Source organism: Leptonotus elevatus, chromosome 18 (genome assembly GCF_054856555.1).
Source record: "Leptonotus elevatus isolate MCC_2025b chromosome 18, RoL_Lele_1.0, whole genome shotgun sequence".
Lineage (NCBI taxonomy): Eukaryota > Metazoa > Chordata > Actinopteri > Syngnathiformes > Syngnathidae > Leptonotus > Leptonotus elevatus.
This window is the reverse complement of record NC_141256.1, coordinates 17,099,765-17,118,023: the sequence shown is the minus strand read 5'-3', so window position 1 is coordinate 17,118,023 and position 18,259 is coordinate 17,099,765. Positions and strand designations below refer to the sequence as shown.

The following is an 18,259-nucleotide window of genomic DNA, read 5'->3' as shown; positions in this document are numbered from 1 at the left end:
ATTAAAAAGAAAAAAACAACCTACCTACGAGACCGGTTGCTTTCTACGTCGATTAAAACAACTCTTGTGGGTTTAAAAGGTTAAAATGTGCTCGGTTGACTTTGCGAGCGCCACTGTTGATATTTTAAGATATCCCGGCCGGAGCTGCTGGCACACACCTGCCGCTGACAGTTCGACTGCAGCGAGTCGAGTAGTGACTCGGCTCGAAGTGACAGGTGGAGCCGCCAACAATTGTTGAAATTTAACACGCAGCCTTTTAGTGAAAACTGCTTTAAAATTTCACACGTGCCATTTGCTGGATATGAGCATTAGTTTACGCATGGCGTATTATTCTCATTCTTATTATTTTTATCCACAGGTGACATCTAGGGTTAAGTATTTTTTTTTATCGCCGTCGCGAAGCTTAAACATTTTTGTATGATTAACAGTTTATAATAATAATAATAATAATTATTATTATTATTATTGTTCAACTTGGTAAAATAATGTAAATTGGCTCAATTTGGCTGTTATGCATTGCTGTCTTCCACCGGATATGTGCAATTACCACTTATCACCAAAGGTGTCGCCAAACTCACCCAAACTGCATGGCTGTTTAATACAGTGGGTCCTCAATTTACGATGGATTTGTACGCGAGTCGGCGCGGTAGTGGTGGTAGTTACTATACAGCAAGGAATTATATAAATAAAGTGAAATATGACCCATTCTTAAACCCATCATATCTCTTACTTGTGCAGTTATTTTCATTAGAATAAGCTAAATTGTCACAATATTATCCAGTGTATCACTTCTACTGACTGCTAGGGCAACTACAGCTGTTCTACGTAGCAGTGATGTTATTTTAATTGCCTTTTTTTTTTTTTGCCTTTTTGCCCAGCATGATTACATGAAATTGTTGTACTGTACTGTTCAGGCTTCTACACGCTCAAAAGGTGTGATGAAGAGGGTGTGTGTAGTGTGTGCAGCCGGGCCTATCTGGTTTAAAGCCTGAGTGTAGGATTACCGCCACTGTATCCTGCGAGGGCCACGAGCAGATTGGCTCATGGAATATTGAAATACAATGAAGCCTCCGAAGTTTAACAGTTGTGACTTTGGAGGTTTATTAAACTCTTTTATTGACAGAAATGTTCAAATCTGAGTTCTGATCTTTCAAGACCCACAGAAGATTTTGTTCAATGACAAGTACTAAACATTTATTTTCACCAGAAGCTATTTTTAGTTATTTAGCAGTCAGCAATGGAACATGGGTTGGTTACACCTAAAGCAGCAGTTCCCGACCAAAAACCTGAAAAATTAAGCTTCGTCACAGAACGGTATATAAACCCACGAAAACAAGCCCTGCAACAGGTTTTTGATAGCAAAAATAAGAATTTATTTACAGATTTGCAAGCAAAAAAACTCACCCTGAGCAACGCTGACTGACCACATGGCTCGGGTTGAACATCAGCGGCTTTTTTGCAAAACCGAGTTTCAGACTTGTTGTCAAGAACGCTGTGAAGTTATCAAGACGGCACTCGATAATCGTTATGTCAGGTTGTGGTTATTTCAAAACGGTGTGGTGTCGACGTTAAGACGTCGAGCTGGCTTGCTTAATCTTCGTGTTTTCTTTTGCTGGATGTATGTTTAGTGTGTAGCGCATGCACACGCCAATACAAACAGTCTGAATGTTTGCAGTATCATTGGGCCGGCCACTACTAACACACACGTGGCCAATAACGTGGCGACCTTTTGGTTCCTATTCTTTTGCATTTGCCACATTCAGCTTGAGGATCTCACTTTTTGTTCACCTGCCTCCAGTCCAGGAAAGTTGGCACTTGCATTGTCGGTGACATAACATGCAAATTTCACACATGGTTCAGCGACTGCAACAACCCTGCTCCTCGTTTATAAATATTGAATGTGACTTCAGTTGATTGGTAGACTGCTTGTCAGACTCGGAAGCGAGCACTGACGATGATTTAAAAAAAAAATTTTTTTTAGACACAAGGCAAAAGCTGCTTTGTATTGAGATTTTTATGAAATGCTTTGCATTTATTTTATTGTATAATACGAAAACTTTCAAAATAACTTATAGCCAGTTTCCACGTTTGAGTGACGGCGTGGAGCTAGTGTAGCATCGCAGACTTCGATATGAATGGACTATCAATCAGCCCCATGCGGCTAAAGCCAGAGGGCAGCCATCTTACGTTGCCACTCTTACTTACTGACAACTTCTGTTATTCCCCCCCCCCCCGGCTGAAAACACTATTATCAGTGCGTGTTTTACAGCAGGATTCCTTTATGGAGTAATGAGAGCCAACTTCACTGTTTGCATCGACCGTTCAGGTATTCAGTATTGTGAATTTTTTTACTGAAAACTTTGTCCCGATGTGTTTTACTTTAATTTCATTGTTGATGGTTCTGACAACATAATGCAGACAAATCTTTGAGTAACGCTACCTTATAAGAGAAAAATTAAAATCACAATCATACTGATGAAATGTGCATGTCGCATTTCTCCCAGACTTATTGGTACAACCGTATGCCACAAGTTGGCAAGTTTTGGCGTAGAGACAGAAAATAAAGCGAAAATGCCGCCAAAAGAAATCAATGTATTCAAGTTCGGCGGTCTTAGCGAGTGGCAACGTAAGATGGCCGCCGGCCATGGCAAATGGTGCTGGTGGGACTACAGGCATCCCGAGAAAAGTGAAGAAGTAAAAATAAACAAGTTTCTTTAGCTTGTGGATTAAGCCTGACTGCAAGAGCTCATCTTTGGCGAGACTCGCCCACTCTCTAGTTATCTCTCTCTCTCTCTGTCTCTCTCTCTCTCTCGCTCTCTCTCTCTCGTCTTGCCTGACTGAGGATGGACGTCGCGCAGCCAGCAGTTTGTCTCTCGTCACACGCTGTACTTTGCTCCTTTGCCCGTCCTCCGCATGTGTTTATTCGGGACGGTGTCTCTCGCTCTTCCTGCTGCCTCGGGCCAAAGTGCAGCAACGTGCAGCCCGGGGAAAGGGCTCATAGCGTTAGCTGCTCCGCATCCATCCTTTCGATGAGGAGGCTTTTAGAGGTGAAACATCATCATCATCATCATCGTCATCCTCCATTCAACGGCACCACTACTCAGTCGTTGCGCGGCCTGGGATGGCTTGAAGGCTGAGATGCCACGTAGTAAAGGGAGAAGACCGAGAAGCGGCGAGGACTCCAAACCGGGTCCGAGGAAGGGGGGCAGCCGCTCGGCCATCCCGGCGCTCTTCACCATCACTGAAGAAGAGGAGGGAAACCGCCGGAGGGATGGCGTCAGGAGGAAGACCAAAGGTGGTATGAGTGGAAATGAAGATTTGTGTGTGACCACTCAAATCTGGGTCAAGGAAGTCTAGAGAGTCCCACCAATAAAAAAGAAGCCCAAGTATTTTTTGGAGGGCGCACTTTTTTGCTCTTACAATTGTTGTCTACTGTTCCAATCGTTTGCCGGGATGGCAGGTTGGTAGCTGGCAGGCAGAGATTGTCAACGTGAGTTGTAACCTGCATGCTGGCGTGGCAAGACTGAAAGGGTCAACGCAAGGGCGGCGGATTCACACGGCTTTGCGGATGGAGTTTGTCAGCAAGCGGAGTTGCCAACGTTTTGTTATTGAATTTCCAGGAACGACCAGTGAACCCGTGCTACGGAGTTGCAAGGAGTCGGGACGTTACTGTATGCGTTTTATATGCGGTGTAGTATTTCTGATTGACTGACTGACAACAGCGGAGTTCGTTGTGGGTTTATTGACGACCGTGCAACATGCGCAACCGACTGACTGAGGTTATAACAAGTCCGAGTTGATTTTCAAAGCAGTTGAAAACTCTGTGTCCTTATTGCCTTATTTGGGGGCGCAGAAAGAATATGATGCGTGTTTGAAAATAAATAAATGCGTAAGACATGCTGCTCCTGGTTTGGCTGCGGCCACACTGAAGGAAGTCTTCACGTGCAGCTCACTTAAAACGTAAATAATAGAGGAGAGTCGACAGAGAGACTTCAGAGCTGCTTTTTCCGTATTTATTTAACAAGAAGAAAAAGAAGAAGGAGGAGGTCCTCGGTTTTCCATGTAGTTCCGTTCCTAGGTTGGCGACCTTACCCGAATTTACAAGTTGGAAGGCGTTGGATTGCTCACCTTTGCAAGAGCAATAAAAGTCATCAGCATACATGAGTCATAAATATGAACCAATTTAGAAAACTGGACTGCTCTGTTTGCCTTAGAAGTCGTTTCATCTCTCATCCGAGTAGGCTTCATCGGTCCAGCCTAAAAACTGAAGAACCAATCTGTATCACGCTTCCTTCTCGGCTTCTCGGCCATCTTGAGACTGAAAAGGAAGATTCTCCCGTTGCCGTTCTCTTCCTGCCTTCTATGTTGACCGGAGCTCCCAATCTTTTATTTTAGCATTAGCTTGGGCTAATCCCCCTCAGGCTACAGGGGACGGCAGGAGCCACGCAGTGCGCTCGCTCGCTCGCTAGCCGCCGGCCTGGACGACGCAGCGTTAATCGCTCGCTCTTACCGTTTAATCTGACCGCCAGTGAATGAGGGGATATGAAGGGGAGGGGGTTGGGATGCGCACACATGAGGGGAGGGAGGGCCAGATTAAACTCTTCCAATGTCTTACATTGGGACAAAACACACACTGGCGCAGGACAAAGGCTTTGGAGACTTGCCACGATCTGACTCCCAACGACTGTGACAGCCATCTCAGCTGACTTGCCTCCATCTTTTCGATTGGCTTTCGAGTTGCTTCTCCTTCCCCCCACTTTTTGGAATTTCTGCCTTTTTTGCCATCATTGTCCTATGTCCTAACCTTGTCGCACCATGGACTCTGGACGCGCAACTATCTTCGCTTGTTTAGGATGCTTGCGGGAAGCACGGATGTTGATATTCACCCTCCAGTCTGAATAGTAGCAACTTCATCAAGTCTTTTATTTAAACGTCATACCTCTGTAATCAGGATGCAGAATCCAGGTAAAAGCATTTTTGGGTTCACTGAGGATGTCGTTTGTATTGTTTGTTAATATAGAGCCAACGATCTTTACATTGGAATTGGACTGTCTGGACATAATTACGATCTTGCCATATTCGCTTGTTTCGAGATAATACTTGAGATTGATTGTGGATTGTTGGGCGCATATTCCTCAATCGGATCCTTTTGTGTGATTCCCATCTTCCAAGCACCATAACAGAGAGTCCTCCTACTAAAGCAAAGTTGACACTCAAAAGCTCTTTATTGGGTGTGATGTCGTAGCAAATTCTCAGCCGGATTCATTAACTGGAAGCCAAACATCTGCTGCTGGCAGATTTAGGCTTTCGAAATGGACGGAAGTATTGGAACGATTGGTTGCTGCGTTTTCCATTAGCGAGAGACCAGCTGACCCGAGTACTCGACTAGAAACCGGACCCGGTCAGTCGCAGTTCCAAGCATGGCGAGCCAACAGCATGCGGGCGATGCTGGTCACGTATTGGTCGAACAGACTTGCCAACATGTAACATTTGAGCATAAGCGGCTAGCTAGAAGTTACAAAAATAAGTACATGCTAGCGTTGCCTCTGCTTTAGCTCTGGATGCCGTAGCACTTTTTTTTAATCCTCCATTATCTCCTCTTTGCTGCAGCAGTCCACGAGTAAATATGAATCTCAGTGAAGTTCTACACTACTGGAAAACAATAATAATAATAAACAGTGTTGAATGAAGGGTGTCAATCGAAACAGCATGTTAGCCTTGTAAAGAGATTTTTTTTTTTTAATAGCGCTCTCATATTGGGTGTCATCGTATTGCTCAGGTGTCGTCGCATTTTGTGGGCATTCAGAACTTTTGTGATTCATTTATTCATTCATTGAGTAGTGTCCGGTGTGGTGTATGCCAGCAGCACACACACGTCGAGCGAATCTTTTGTTTGAAGAAAAACGATTTGAGAATTGGGATGACGAGATATCGTTGTCACTCGGCCCAGCCCAACCATTCCTGTTTTACCAAAAAAAGCCCACACGAAACCGGTTCCAGTGCTGAGCAAGCACCCGAGGCGCTGTTGACGTGTTCATACTCACCTCGCTCCACGTTCCGCAGACGGCGCCATTCAATACCTTTGCATCTTTGTCCACCGCGTCCCTTCTGGGAATTAAACATTAGAATGCGTTGGGGGCGGAGTTGTCGATGTGTGAACTTGTACATTTGCGTTTAGTTGTGTTACCAAGTGGCCGCAGGTGGATTGCGATAACGTGCCGCTGAAGTGATAAAGAACCGGTGTGGAAAAGATATGGAACAGGGTGAAGTCCATTTGTTGAAGTGTGTCAGTTGAGGGATTTCATTTAACGTTCTGGGACAGATTAGTTTCTCTGACGGTCTGCCTCTCTCACGCTTTGATACAAACACGCTGGATTTAATTTTCACCAGGCTGCGAGTTTTTTTTTTTTTTTAAATACTTGGCCTGACATGCATAGTTAAAGCAAAAAAAAACATGTGAAATGAAGTTTATTTATATAGACATTAATCACACACAAAAAAAAGAGTCTCAAAGGTATAAAACCCCATCCGGGCACAGAAAAACTCTAAAAACCCATTTTGGGGGAAAAAATAGGAAGAATTCCTCATCACGCTTGAAGTGTTCTTCGTCCTCACTGATGCTCTCGTTGCAGCGTCCTTCTATAAATCGGACGATGGCAGAGCGTCCTCACCCGCCCGGCCCAGCTCGTCGCTCTCCGGACACGTCTATTCTCCCACGCTGACCTCGACGCCCACGCCCACCCCGACGGCCGCCAGCAGCAGCCCCAGTAACAACACAGCTGCACCCAAAACAGGCAAGACTTTACCTGCTTTGAAAACAGAATAACTTAAGGTCACTACTTACTTAACTTTTAACTACTTTAAGATCTGAGGTCACAGTTCCTGACAGATGATTTTTTTTCTTAAACTCAATTTTGTAACCACTGTTAGAAACCGTGTGACCATCGAAGTTCTAAAAATAGACGGTTTTACTTGCAAAAGTTAATTTTGCTGTTCTGGCGAATCAATGCGGTGCAGAGTGTCAAACGGCAGCGCTCGTTTAAGCCACCATCTGTTTCATGGGACATAAAAGTATCCCTCCCTCACTTTATATTTACTCATTTTTCTGTCAGTTGAAGCAGTCAAGTTTTACTGTCTGTTTATTTTCCCACTTTTGTGAATGGGGCGCAAAGTCAATTGGAAACTCATTTGCCAATCGCTGGTCGCAAGTCGGCCATTCTAAATAAAACCAGAATATTTATCAGTTGTGAATTTTGAACAGTTGGACACTTTTGTTTGAAATACAATACAAAAATAGCTCTGACTGAATTTTTTTTAATTTAATGGACACATTATGAGCAGTCTTTCAAAGTAAGAATACAGAAGTTCCACAACAACAAACTCGCAAGAATGAAAGCCTTGGCAGAGGTAGCACGTCAGCAGACGGTCACACTTTCGTTCCAACTGTTTTGCGTTCCAGACTCGCTGCTCTTCAACAAAACCGATGAGAGGCTGAGGGTGGCCCGGGAGCGCCGAGAGGAACGCGAGAAGCAGAATGGTGTGTATTGTTGTTGGCTATATTTTTTTTGTCTATTATTCATCTGCAGCAGCTGGTGGGGATGGATTAGAATTTACAATTGTATGTGGAGTTTAAAAAAAACGATTACAGAAGCATCAAGACAAGAGTCAGACCCCACAAGGCATGAATGAGAAATGGAACATAAACATGGACAAAGGCAAACATTTATACTGGGGACGATTAGAATTCTAAAGACGCCAACACCCCATAAGTCAAGAATATCTTCAAACCTACACAGGGAACTTGCTTAGAACAACATAAACATACACTTGAATTCCTCTGGGATGACTGTTGATGTCTTTGGTTGTTTAAGTGCTGCTGTTTTGGTTAGCAACAGAGCGGCGACTGAACCGTACCTCTTAAATCACAGGTGTCAAGTCAAAGTCTGGTCCTCGAGGGCCTGAGTCCTGCATTTTTTTTTCGAGGTTTCCATACTCCAACACACCTGATTCACTGATCATTATCAGGCTCCTGCAGCACTTGTTGATGAGCTTGAATATGAATCAGCTGTGTTGGACGTGGGAAACCTCTAAAACTTTGGACTTTGACACGGCTGTCTTAACTGAAGGGACGCATTTTCAGATTATAATCTGAACATGCAACCAAAAGAGGTGCTGATGTTTGGACGAGTTTGATGCTTGTGTGGTTTTTTTGTCGGGTCGTTAGCGTACGCGGGACAAAGCGCGAGAGATGCGTGGCATGTTTGTGTTTTTGAGTGACTCGTGTAATTGCATTTGTTGCCGTAAATATCGGACGGCGGTCCGCCCGCTGAGGGAGCCGAAAGGGATTTGCTGCGCGCTAAAGCCAAGTCACATGATCGGCAGCTGACCCATGACACGGACGCTTTAAGCCTGTGCGGCAACGCGCGTCTGGTTCTGGTGCCCTTGCGTGATTTCATCTTCTTCTTCTTCTTCTTTTTTTTGTCGCCGCGCCACGTGCCCAGCCGCCAAGGAGGCCCAGTGGCAGGCGCGGGAGGAGCGCGCCAGGCAGCATTACGAGAAGCACCTGGAGGAGAGGAGGAGGAGGCTGGAGGAGCAGCGGATGAAGGAGGACCAGAGACGCTTGGCTGTGGAGGAGAAGCGGCGACAGAAGATGGAGGATGACAAGGTGATCAGGAGAACTCGGGGCTGGACTGGCCATCTGGCATTAGGGCAGATGCCCGGTGGGCCGGCCTCTTTTGGGGCCGATGCAGTGCTTTATCATTATTATTCTCCCGCATTTTACCTTTAGAGACTGGCCCACAATTTAGACGGACCAGTCTGTTAATCCAGTTCGAATATGGGGCCGAGCCGGTGGCCTAAGTCAAAATGCCAGGGCCGATTATTATTATTATTATTATTATTATTATTTTTGGTGCCAGTCCAGCCTTGGGAGCCCTACACGTTTGAATGCTGACAATAAATGCTATATTTCCTCCAATAGTGGCCTCCGAGTTAATAGTTGTCATACCTCAAGTACAGTGAACTCCAATCCATAATATTTTTTGGTACTTTTACCCCTCCCAAATGCTATAAACACACTTAGATTTATTACAGCAGCCACTCTTTTCTCTACTCAGTGGGAACTAGTGCAATAACAACTTTAATATTAATAATTAAATAATTAATTAATAATAATAGCTTTTTATTTTGTCTGCGTAATGTGCGTGCACTCACGGCAGACAACGAGGCACTCTGAAGCAGTCACACTAGCGGATTATCCGAAGTGAAAATGCTTTTTTTGGAGTGCAGGTATAGCAAGCTAGCTAACTGTCAAATAAAGGCACTCAAGTTTTTATATAATGCGGCAAGGGTGATTCCTGCCATCTACCGCGCTTCAAAAAAAATCTGTCAAATGATCTTAAAACATGCACGCAGAATGCATTTAGTAACAAATCTCAACTGTAGTGCTAGTAATAGTGAGGACTGCATTCAAATGTTTCCGAAATAAATCTCCACGGTGCTTGTGACGAAGGTTCGTCACGAGGCGGTGATGAGGCGGACTATGGAGCGGGGTCAGGTGGCCAGACCGAAGGCCAACCGCTGGTCCTGGGGCGGGCCCCTGCATCCCAACAGCCCCGGCACGCCCACCGGTACGCTCCCCTGACGTCAGCCGTCACAATGTTGACTCACAATGTTGACTTTAAGGTCCCCTGAGAGCTCTGACATTTTTCTCCACTTTTCCTGTGGTTGAGGTGTTTAGTTTTTAACCAACAATGTCCTTTGTGCCAGTATTGTTCTGCCATGTTTATATTTGAATTTGACATATCCGCCGTCTCTGAATCACTTTCTTTCTGCCTCCCCACCTGGCTCTCTCTCTCTCTCTCTCTCTCTCTCTCTCTCTCTCTCTCTCTCTCTTTGTTGTCTGCGTTGCATTGTCCTGCGCCTGGTCCAGGTTTTGTCGAGTCTGCTTTCCTCCACCCGCTCGACCTTGCTGGACTGCCGAGTGCTTTCAGTGTCCACCGCGGACACCCAATGAGATCCCAATGTGAATATTGTAGCGTCATGTCGGCGCGTAGGATTTTTCTGACGTATGCTTCTTAAGTGGGGTACACGCATACCAATGTTGAACGTCCTTTCTTGACCAATATTTTTAATGTGAGCGACCACACATGATGAGAATGCAATCACTATTTATCGCCAGACTCCTACCCAAAACCAGATGGCTGTCGTAATACCAAGACTGACCTGTAGGAGGCAGCATGGTGCCGCATGGCATCCATACTGCTATGAAATGCAAAGAAGAAGAATAAGGAGTAGCTAGGCTAACTTTTAGCTTATCTAGTTGTCAACTGTTTTTTGTCATTTTTGACATAATTATGATCAGGTCTTTTTTCTTTCTCTGATTAATTACATTTATATTTTCTGTTCATGTATCTCAAGGCAACAAAAACGATTGTTGGTATGTTTGTACCACACTGAAACATGCATGCATTAATGTACACGTAGGACAATTTTAGCGCCACAGTTGATGTTTTTCTTACCACATTCACTGTGAGACTTTTTATCCGGAGGTAGTCCCTTAGCCGATAGAAGACACGGCAGCAGCACTAATTCCACTTTTTCCCCCCTTTAGAAACAATCCCCTGCTCAAATTTTAGTCTAGTTGGCCAGAAAACCACCTCTTTTATGAGTCTGACTTTATGTCGGTTGCTTGCAGATGCTGACAGAAGGTCGGTGTCCACGGTGAATTTAACCAAACAGCACGACGCCGTCATTACCAAGCGCCTGTCCTCGTCCTCCGCCACGCTCCTCCACTCACCTGACCGAGGTAAATCAAACGGCAAAAATTGTGATTTTTGCTGACATTATTAATTAACTCAATAGTGTATTTTTATGTCCTCGGTTTCGCTCCATTTTTTTGTCATCAAAAGATCATCTCATCCACAGAAATCCCTTTTCTTCGTATGCTGGCAATCACGATTTGATGCCAGTCTGTTGTTAGCGCAAAAGACATTTTGACTGATGATAAGAATGCAATGAGATGCTGTATGGTTGGATTTAATGTCGATATGCTACCGATGCAGGATTACAGGCGAGAACAACCTCCACCCCTGTCATAAACAAAGCTCAGTCCAAAACCCGTCTGTACCAGGGGACCACCACCCACACCAGAAAAACAGGTGGTTAATGAAAAAAAAGAAAAAGAAAAGATGTGTAAAATATCTTGGGCTGGAAACTGTTGAGATCTCGCCTATTGAAAGAAATTGAGATCAACAATCCTGTAATTGAATTACAGTACAACTCCAAAGTGGAACATATCGGATTGTTCCGACGGTAAGCCGTAGTTTTTTTTTTTTCTCGTAGTTTGGCTGGTCCTGCGACTTATACTTATAAAATTTAGAGCTCTGACTTGCACCCGAAATCCTCGTTCCCTAGTCGTTCGTATTGACAAGTTCCAGTTGGATTTGAAACTTCTGCTTGACAATTTGGCGGAGCAACTGGTCAATTCAATTTGTTTTGATATCTGAACTGGTTTGTTATTGGACGCTTTGTGGAATTGCGCTTTTCAAACGTTATGGCACAATCTTGTGTATATTTAATGTAGCGTATGCATCAAAGGGGGCCTCCCACCGCCACCTGACCCCTTTCGCTAATCCTCTGTTGGATAATCTTTTTGTTTTTGTGGAAACACTCTACGCCATTTGTTTTATCTGGACGGATGCCGCACATTTTTGCCATCGGTAAAATTCGCCACCAATTTGTTTGAGTTTCCAGCCCGGGTCGGTCTCGGCCTCCACACTTCAACCCGCAGCCTTGAATACGAACGCAAGCTGCTCTGCGCTTTTTGTCCCACGCAATGCGGCTAATCAGGCTAATTGCGTGCGCTATTCCGGAATGAGCCTCACAAGTGCACGGCCTCACAGTTGGGCTTACCTGCCTTCAAGTCACCCGCGCACACTTTTGTTGCTTTATATTGTTTTGGCCCTCAGCACTTCCTTTCTGAATCCGCTTCCTTTGTTTGCTTTCGGGTTTGCGCTTCACTTCATGCTGGCGCACGCAGGTGAGGGAGTCACACGGCAATCATCAGCACGCTGGCTTCATTTGGACATTTGATCATCTTTTGTTGCTGGACGCAGAATTAAATGGATGCGTAGCAGCCAGTTGTCACCAAACGCGTGTGTGTGTGTGTGTGTGTGTGTGTGCGTGCATGCGCGCACACAGGTCCTCGCCGCCTCCCCCTGACGCCGTGGGAGAGCAACGTGGTGAGCCGCCTGCAGCAGCCCACACACTCCTACCTGGCACGAAGTCGCAGCGCCATGAGTCTCTCCGGAGAGAAAACGGGTAAGACCGAAAGCCCCGCCCCCTTTCGTCACCAGCCAATGGGAGGGCGCCGATGTGCAACGCTCGCTTGGAAGTGCCTCATCGATCGGCGCAAGGGCTGCCGTCGTTAGGTTTGCTCTCTTGACCCCGCATGCTTTTCTGTGTTAATCAGATTGGGTGCGACTTAAAGCATTAACACTGTCTGAAACTTCCTTCACCGGCCTGTATCAGGCACTCAGAGCGCACGCGCACGCGCACGCGCACACGCACACGCACGTAAGCTATTCAGGATGTCATTCTCGACTGTTCCATTGCCTCGTTTGCCAGTAAAAATCTGAATTCCAAGGAAAGTGTAAAGTCCGATATCCCTTCGGCCTTATAGTTCCGAATATTATTAAAATAAACCCCATAACATTGAGTTTAGTAGAAGGATTAACTGTTATTTATTACATTTTTCCTATTAATATCTAAATATTAAGGAAAGGCAAGTACCAATGACCAGGTATTGGTATCGGCCTGATACCCGGCCTTATTTCAAGGTATCGGTACTCACGACGGCGGCCGATACCAGTATTGGCTGCCCTTTTGTGGGCGTTTTACAATCAGGAACTACAAAGTAGCATAATGGCAAATTGCTATACATTTTAAGGCAAAATGTTATATGGGGAAACATATGCCATTCTTTAAAATTGTCATTTTTTGTGCAAATTTTATGCATCAAAAGTAATAGTGGTATCAGTACTTGGTATTGGTATCGGTGACTGGTATCAGTGTGAAAATAAAAGTGGTATAACTATTATTATTATGAAAAAATACTGCACAATTGTGATATTGATATTGAAATCACAATTAATGATTTATTTGAAACGTAACATTTATTCAATTTCTCAAAACTTGCACACAATCTGTGCCGTTTCAAGAAAACGATCGAGAAGCCAAAAATCAGTTGCCCAACCCTCGTGTCATTTTTTTTTTTCTTGTCAACCGCACTAATGATCTCCCTTCCTCGCTTTCCTGTCAGTTTTCAGCTCGGTGTCTGTTTGTTTATCTTTCCTGCATGTTGAACTAAAAGCATGACTGACTAATTATTATCAGTAAGGAGTGTCACTAACGCTTTTCATTTCCTCCAAACTTCTCTCCTTCCCTTCCTCTCACTCCTTCGCATTTCCATTCATTTCTTCCCGCTCCCGGCCGTACGTACCCTGTTGCACCCCTCGCGCCCCCCCCCCCACCCGCTCCATCACCATAGCCATGCCTGTGTGTCCTCGCTCAGTGTCGTGCCACCCCGCGGGCCTCGCGTCATTCAAGACCCTGCAGGGCCGCCCGCTCTCTCACAGCCGCAGCCACGACCGCAGCCTCGGCAGGGAGACGGCCCCGTTCGCGCCCGCGCGCAGGAGGACCACCGGGACGCCGCAGGTGGGTCGGACGCTGTACCTTATTTCTTATTCTTTTCCAAAAGTAGCAGAATTCAGCTAATGTGTTTCAGCGAATTGGCATTGGTATGGGGAATTTGCACCCCCTTGTGGGGACTTTTTTTATTTATTTAAATTAAATAATTTGCAAATAAAAGTCAAAGTGAAATGACATCACTTCAAAGGAAGAAATCTTTTTTGGGTCAAACAACTCTGCGGGTGATTAATTGCGGGTGAGTAATCGCTGCGTTTGATTTGCTCTTTCGTCACCCGCTCATGCAGACGCCGCAGAAAAACCGAGACTCTGTCAGGAAGTCGTGGAGCAACCTGTCGGTGCCTTTGGGCCCTGCGCTTACCTTACCCCTCAAATTACGATCCTCGTCGCCTATCAAAAGGAACACAAAAGTAACAGTGCCCTTTCCTGCAAGGTAAGACAATAAATATGCAATTTGTTGTTTTTTCTCAATGTGGTTTGAAGATCAAATTGTCAGGCAGTTTCGTCTGGTAACTCGGCTCAGTTATGGAAACTACACAGAAAGCTGAAATACGGTAACAGCACGCACCCTGTGCCTTGTACATTAAGTGGAGCAGTAATATTGTAGTTTAAGTTAAATGGCCCAGCACTGCGATTCTGAAGGCAGATTACAGTGACTTAGCAACAACACATAGAGGCTGAAATCTGATTGGGCTAAAATGATCAAATGATACATATGTGCATGGTACTTGGAAGCAGCAAGTGCAACCAATGGACTGTGGACAAGAAATAAATCCAATTCTGGTGGGGGGTGTCTGGTCGGTGCTGGATTTCACCTTCCTTGGTTTTCTTCGGTCCCCTCGGGTCTCCTGGTGTTCGGTTTAGGTGAACGATATGAGATTTTTTCTAATAGGTTTTCTGGTGAGCTAACAAATACACGCACGCACGCACGCACGCACGCACGCACGCACGCACATACACATACTCACCCACACACACACACACACAAAAAAAATAATATATATATATATATATATATATATATATATATATATTTAAAAAAAAAAAAAAATGAGCAATGATGATGACATTTCCGAATGAACAATACTGAGCTCTTAAAAAAAAAAGAAAAAAAAAAAAAGAAAAAAGAAATAAATCCAATTTCATGAAGAAATGTTAGAATCGATTTTGTATGTTAATGGAGAAGTTCTCGCTCACAGCGACTGTTCACCACTGCAAAAAAAAAGAAAAAAAAGTGTTTGTTTCCTGCAAACAGGCCCCCTCAGAAGATCACAGCACGCCCCCCAACCCCCAAGATGCTCAAGTCACCCGGGGCAGAGGACCCCGGAAACCTGCGTCCTGTTGTGGCGTCGCCCGAGATTCCGCAGCCCTCAACGCCCGGCAAAACCCAAGAGACGGACGACGAGCGGGTCCTCGGTCCTCCCCAGCCAGCAGAACACAGCAAGGCGGAGCAAACGGCAAGAACGGCAACCAGCGGTAAGGTCTCGTGGACTGAAATCTTCGTTTGACTTCAGATGGTTTTTAAAGGGGGGAAGTCAACCCCTTGGGGGACAATAATATGTTCGATGCAGCCCCACTAGTCTAAATATGGTATTCTGTTTAGTATTGCGAGTAACTGTGATGTCATCTTCAGTCGACAGCAAGTGGCAAAATGGCCGCCCCCTTGAGATGGATAAAAACGGCTGGATTTTGCTTCATAACTCATATTCGAAAAATATAATATTACTAGTGTCATTGTCAAGAAATGTTTAGGGTTGACTTCCACTTGTTGGGGTTTCCTTCAGACCCGACCCTGAAGCCTTCTGCCGGGACGACAGATCGAGAGGAGGCGAGCCGCATCCTAGCTGAGAATCGGCGGCTGGTCCGCGAGCAGAGGGAACGGGAGGAAGAGGAACGAATGCGGCAAGAGGAGCAGGCCAGGTAGCGGACATTGAAGAATTTCCCAAAACCCTTTGGAATGAACTTTTCCTGCTTCTCTTCAGGTTAGCCAAGGAGGAGATGGCCCGCCGCAAGGCCGAGGAGCGAGCGAGGCGAGAGGAGGAGGCCCAGCGGCAAGCGGAGGAGAGGAAGTCGAAGGAGGAAGAGGAAACCAGGACGGAGGAGGAGCGACTCCTGCAAGAGCGAGAGGAAACCGAGAGAGCCCAGAAACAGGTCAGAGAAAGACGATTCAAAAAAACAAAACAAAAAAGAGTAACGCTGTCCGCGTGGTCACCAGCGGGAGGAGGAAGAGTCTCGGCAGAAGGAGGAGACGGAGCGACTGCGGCAGGAGAGGGAGAAGCACTTCCAGAAAGAGGAGGCCGAGCGGCTGGAAAGGAAGAAGGTGACGCGCGCCTCTTCAAACATCCTCCCAACGGGATCCTGATCTGCTTTTAAAAGCCACTTTTTTTTTCCTTCTCGTCACAAGCGCCTGGACGAGATCATGAAGAGGACGCGACGCTCGGACGCCACAGACAAGGCAAGCCCGACGAACGACAAAATGTGCCACGGTCGACCTCCGCCAAGGCTCAAAAGTCATCCAAATGGCACTCTTGACTCTGAAAGTGTTTAGTTTGATGAATGCACATTCGCATTTGGGCGTCGCGTTTCGAATTGAACTGCTTCTCACATCTTCTCCACTGAGATGCACCTTTTTTTGTTCTTTTCCATTTGTAGAAAGTAACCCCCAGCAAGAACAGAGACGACCCAGGTAACTTCAGCCCCGCCTCGTTCCGTGCCTTGGCACGACAACGCGTACCGCAGCGCGCGCCAACGTTTGCGTGCGTTTGCTCTTCGCCAGTGGCCGCCGCCGCCGCCGCCTCTCCGGGCCCGTCCCACGGGACCCCCACTCCGCATAGCAATGGCAACGGTTGCCAAGCCGAGCCCACCCTGAACGCCGGCACTTCCGCGCAGAGGTAGGCCCCGCGTGCATCGAGCGACCGCATTTACTCAAATAAAGACGGACAAACAAACACCTTCGCTCAAACGCACTCCGTGGGGGCGGTGGGACGTCAACTCGGAAAACGTCATTCTGCCTATTTTCTTTTTTGCTCACTTGCCAGGGAGAATGGCGAGTTTGAAGAGGTGCCTTCACATTCCAGGTTGAAGGAAGACGAGCAGGAGGAGGAGGAGGAGGAGGAGCAGCAGCAGGAGGAGGAGGGCAAGGGAGACGAGAGCGTTGCCGTCATGGCCTTCAGGGAGAACGGCCTCCTCAAACCTCTCAGCGCTGGACTGGACGACATGACGGCACAACAGGGAGCAGGTTCTGTTACTCATGCTCAAAAACATTTTGCGTCATTGTATAAGATGTAAATACTTGTAACAATAGTTTTAGGGAAGGGCCCGTAGCACCCGATGATGAAAAAATTATAACATTGGCACTTAACTCAAAAATGTCATTAAACCCAATAATGTAATAACAAATCCTGATTTAACAATAGCAGAGTTGGTTTAACACTGAGCAAATCAACTCCCAACACTGACCTCCATTTTAAATCAGAGACAAGTTAAAAAGACACCGCTCGTAGCAATAATGACTTTCATGCCATTTCCTCCACGTTTAATAGACGTCGCCTGACGGTGTCGCTGGAGCAGGATGACGCGGCCACGGGTACGACCAGGAAGGAGGACGCTTGGATGCGGAGGATTGCGCGAAACCCAACAAAAAGGCTCTTAGAGCATCGTAGACGCGCTCTTGCGCCGCCTTTCGGGACTCTTGCACAGAGACAGCAACATCGTTTCCCCCAAAGACGGTAACTCCAAAGATCCAAAATCTCACGAGAGGATGCTTTCACTGAGGCAGTATGTTTTTTTTTTTATTATTATTATTTTTGGTTTGGGCCCATCCCTCTTCGGAATCAACCACCGAAGGGGGAATATTTGAGATTGACTCCAGTGACGACAGCAAACCGAGATGAGTTGTAAAGTCTTTAATTAGTGAAACGTGAGGTGTTTTCTTTCTCTCGCTTGTTTGACGCTGCAACGCGAGGTGGAAGCACAACTTACTTGTTTTCCACCGAAATGTTACAGGAGCAAAAAAAAAAAAAAAAAAAGGCGTCGGATGAGGTTTGTCGTCACGTAACATATTTAACTTGCTCTCACAGTGTTTATATAATTACATTGAGATTATTGGGGGCAAGGAGCTGGGTTGGACTACGACAGATGTTTTGTTTTAGTTTATTTAATTGCTGTATGTATGAAACGTGATTGCTGTAACCCAATTTTTTTGTTCCACGTTCGCTTCCGACGAGCTCGCAGGACATTCATTCTGCAGTAAATCTCATTCATTTGAATATTTTGGAATACGTGCTGCTAATTGTTTTTTTCGGACGCCTTACCACGTGTAAAATTAAGAGAGTAATCGAAAGGTAACCTTTGCACTTGCGCCTCATGCGGTACTGCCAACGTGGATGTCGAAGATGAATTGAGTTTAGAGAAGTGCGCATACTGCATTGTAGCGTCAAAGCCATCCTTTAAATAATATATGAAAGTCACTATATTTTACTAAGAATGAGCAGAGTAAAGAAAAGAGATCTATTCCAGCTGTATTATTTGAAAATAAATGTCTTTGACATGG

General features: G+C 45.7%; 1 protein-coding gene and 1 long non-coding RNA gene across 11 annotated transcripts in view; one reads left to right on the top strand and one right to left on the bottom strand.

The window, feature by feature from the left end:
- LOC147158967 (uncharacterized) overlaps window positions 1–170 on the bottom strand; it is a 23,357-nt gene extending 23,187 nt beyond the window's left edge. The window contains exon 1 of the long non-coding RNA XR_015090964.1: window positions 25–170. This is a non-coding gene — a long non-coding RNA (uncharacterized LOC147158967). The remainder of the gene's footprint in view (window positions 1–24) is intronic.
- Window positions 1–18,259, top strand: part of map7b (microtubule-associated protein 7b) — an 18,691-nt gene extending 432 nt beyond the window's left edge. The window contains exons 1-20 of one of the 10 annotated variants that reach the window (XM_086061675.1): window positions 2,834–3,295; window positions 6,633–6,794; window positions 7,460–7,537; window positions 8,502–8,665; window positions 9,512–9,629; window positions 9,932–10,024; window positions 10,697–10,807; window positions 11,064–11,159; window positions 12,202–12,321; window positions 13,550–13,716; window positions 13,995–14,140; window positions 14,963–15,183; window positions 15,492–15,627; window positions 15,690–15,858; window positions 15,923–16,027; window positions 16,112–16,162; window positions 16,360–16,393; window positions 16,484–16,598; window positions 16,785–16,945; window positions 17,250–18,259. In XM_086061675.1, coding sequence (XP_085917801.1) covers window positions 3,139–3,295; window positions 6,633–6,794; window positions 7,460–7,537; window positions 8,502–8,665; window positions 9,512–9,629; window positions 9,932–10,024; window positions 10,697–10,807; window positions 11,064–11,159; window positions 12,202–12,321; window positions 13,550–13,716; window positions 13,995–14,140; window positions 14,963–15,183; window positions 15,492–15,627; window positions 15,690–15,858; window positions 15,923–16,027; window positions 16,112–16,162; window positions 16,360–16,393; window positions 16,484–16,598; window positions 16,785–16,945; window positions 17,250–17,260 — 2,415 coding nt within the window. In that variant the 5' untranslated portion in view covers window positions 2,834–3,138 and the 3' untranslated portion in view covers window positions 17,261–18,259. Of the gene's footprint in view, window positions 1–2,833; window positions 3,296–4,632; window positions 4,966–6,632; window positions 6,795–7,459; window positions 7,538–8,501; window positions 8,666–9,511; window positions 9,630–9,931; window positions 10,025–10,696; window positions 10,808–11,063; window positions 11,160–12,201; window positions 12,322–13,549; window positions 13,717–13,994; window positions 14,141–14,962; window positions 15,184–15,491; window positions 15,628–15,689; window positions 15,859–15,922; window positions 16,028–16,111; window positions 16,163–16,359; window positions 16,394–16,483; window positions 16,599–16,745; window positions 16,946–17,249 lie in introns of those variants that run through there. The other 9 variants (XM_086061673.1, XM_086061674.1, XM_086061680.1 and 6 more) reach the window with 9 other exon arrangements.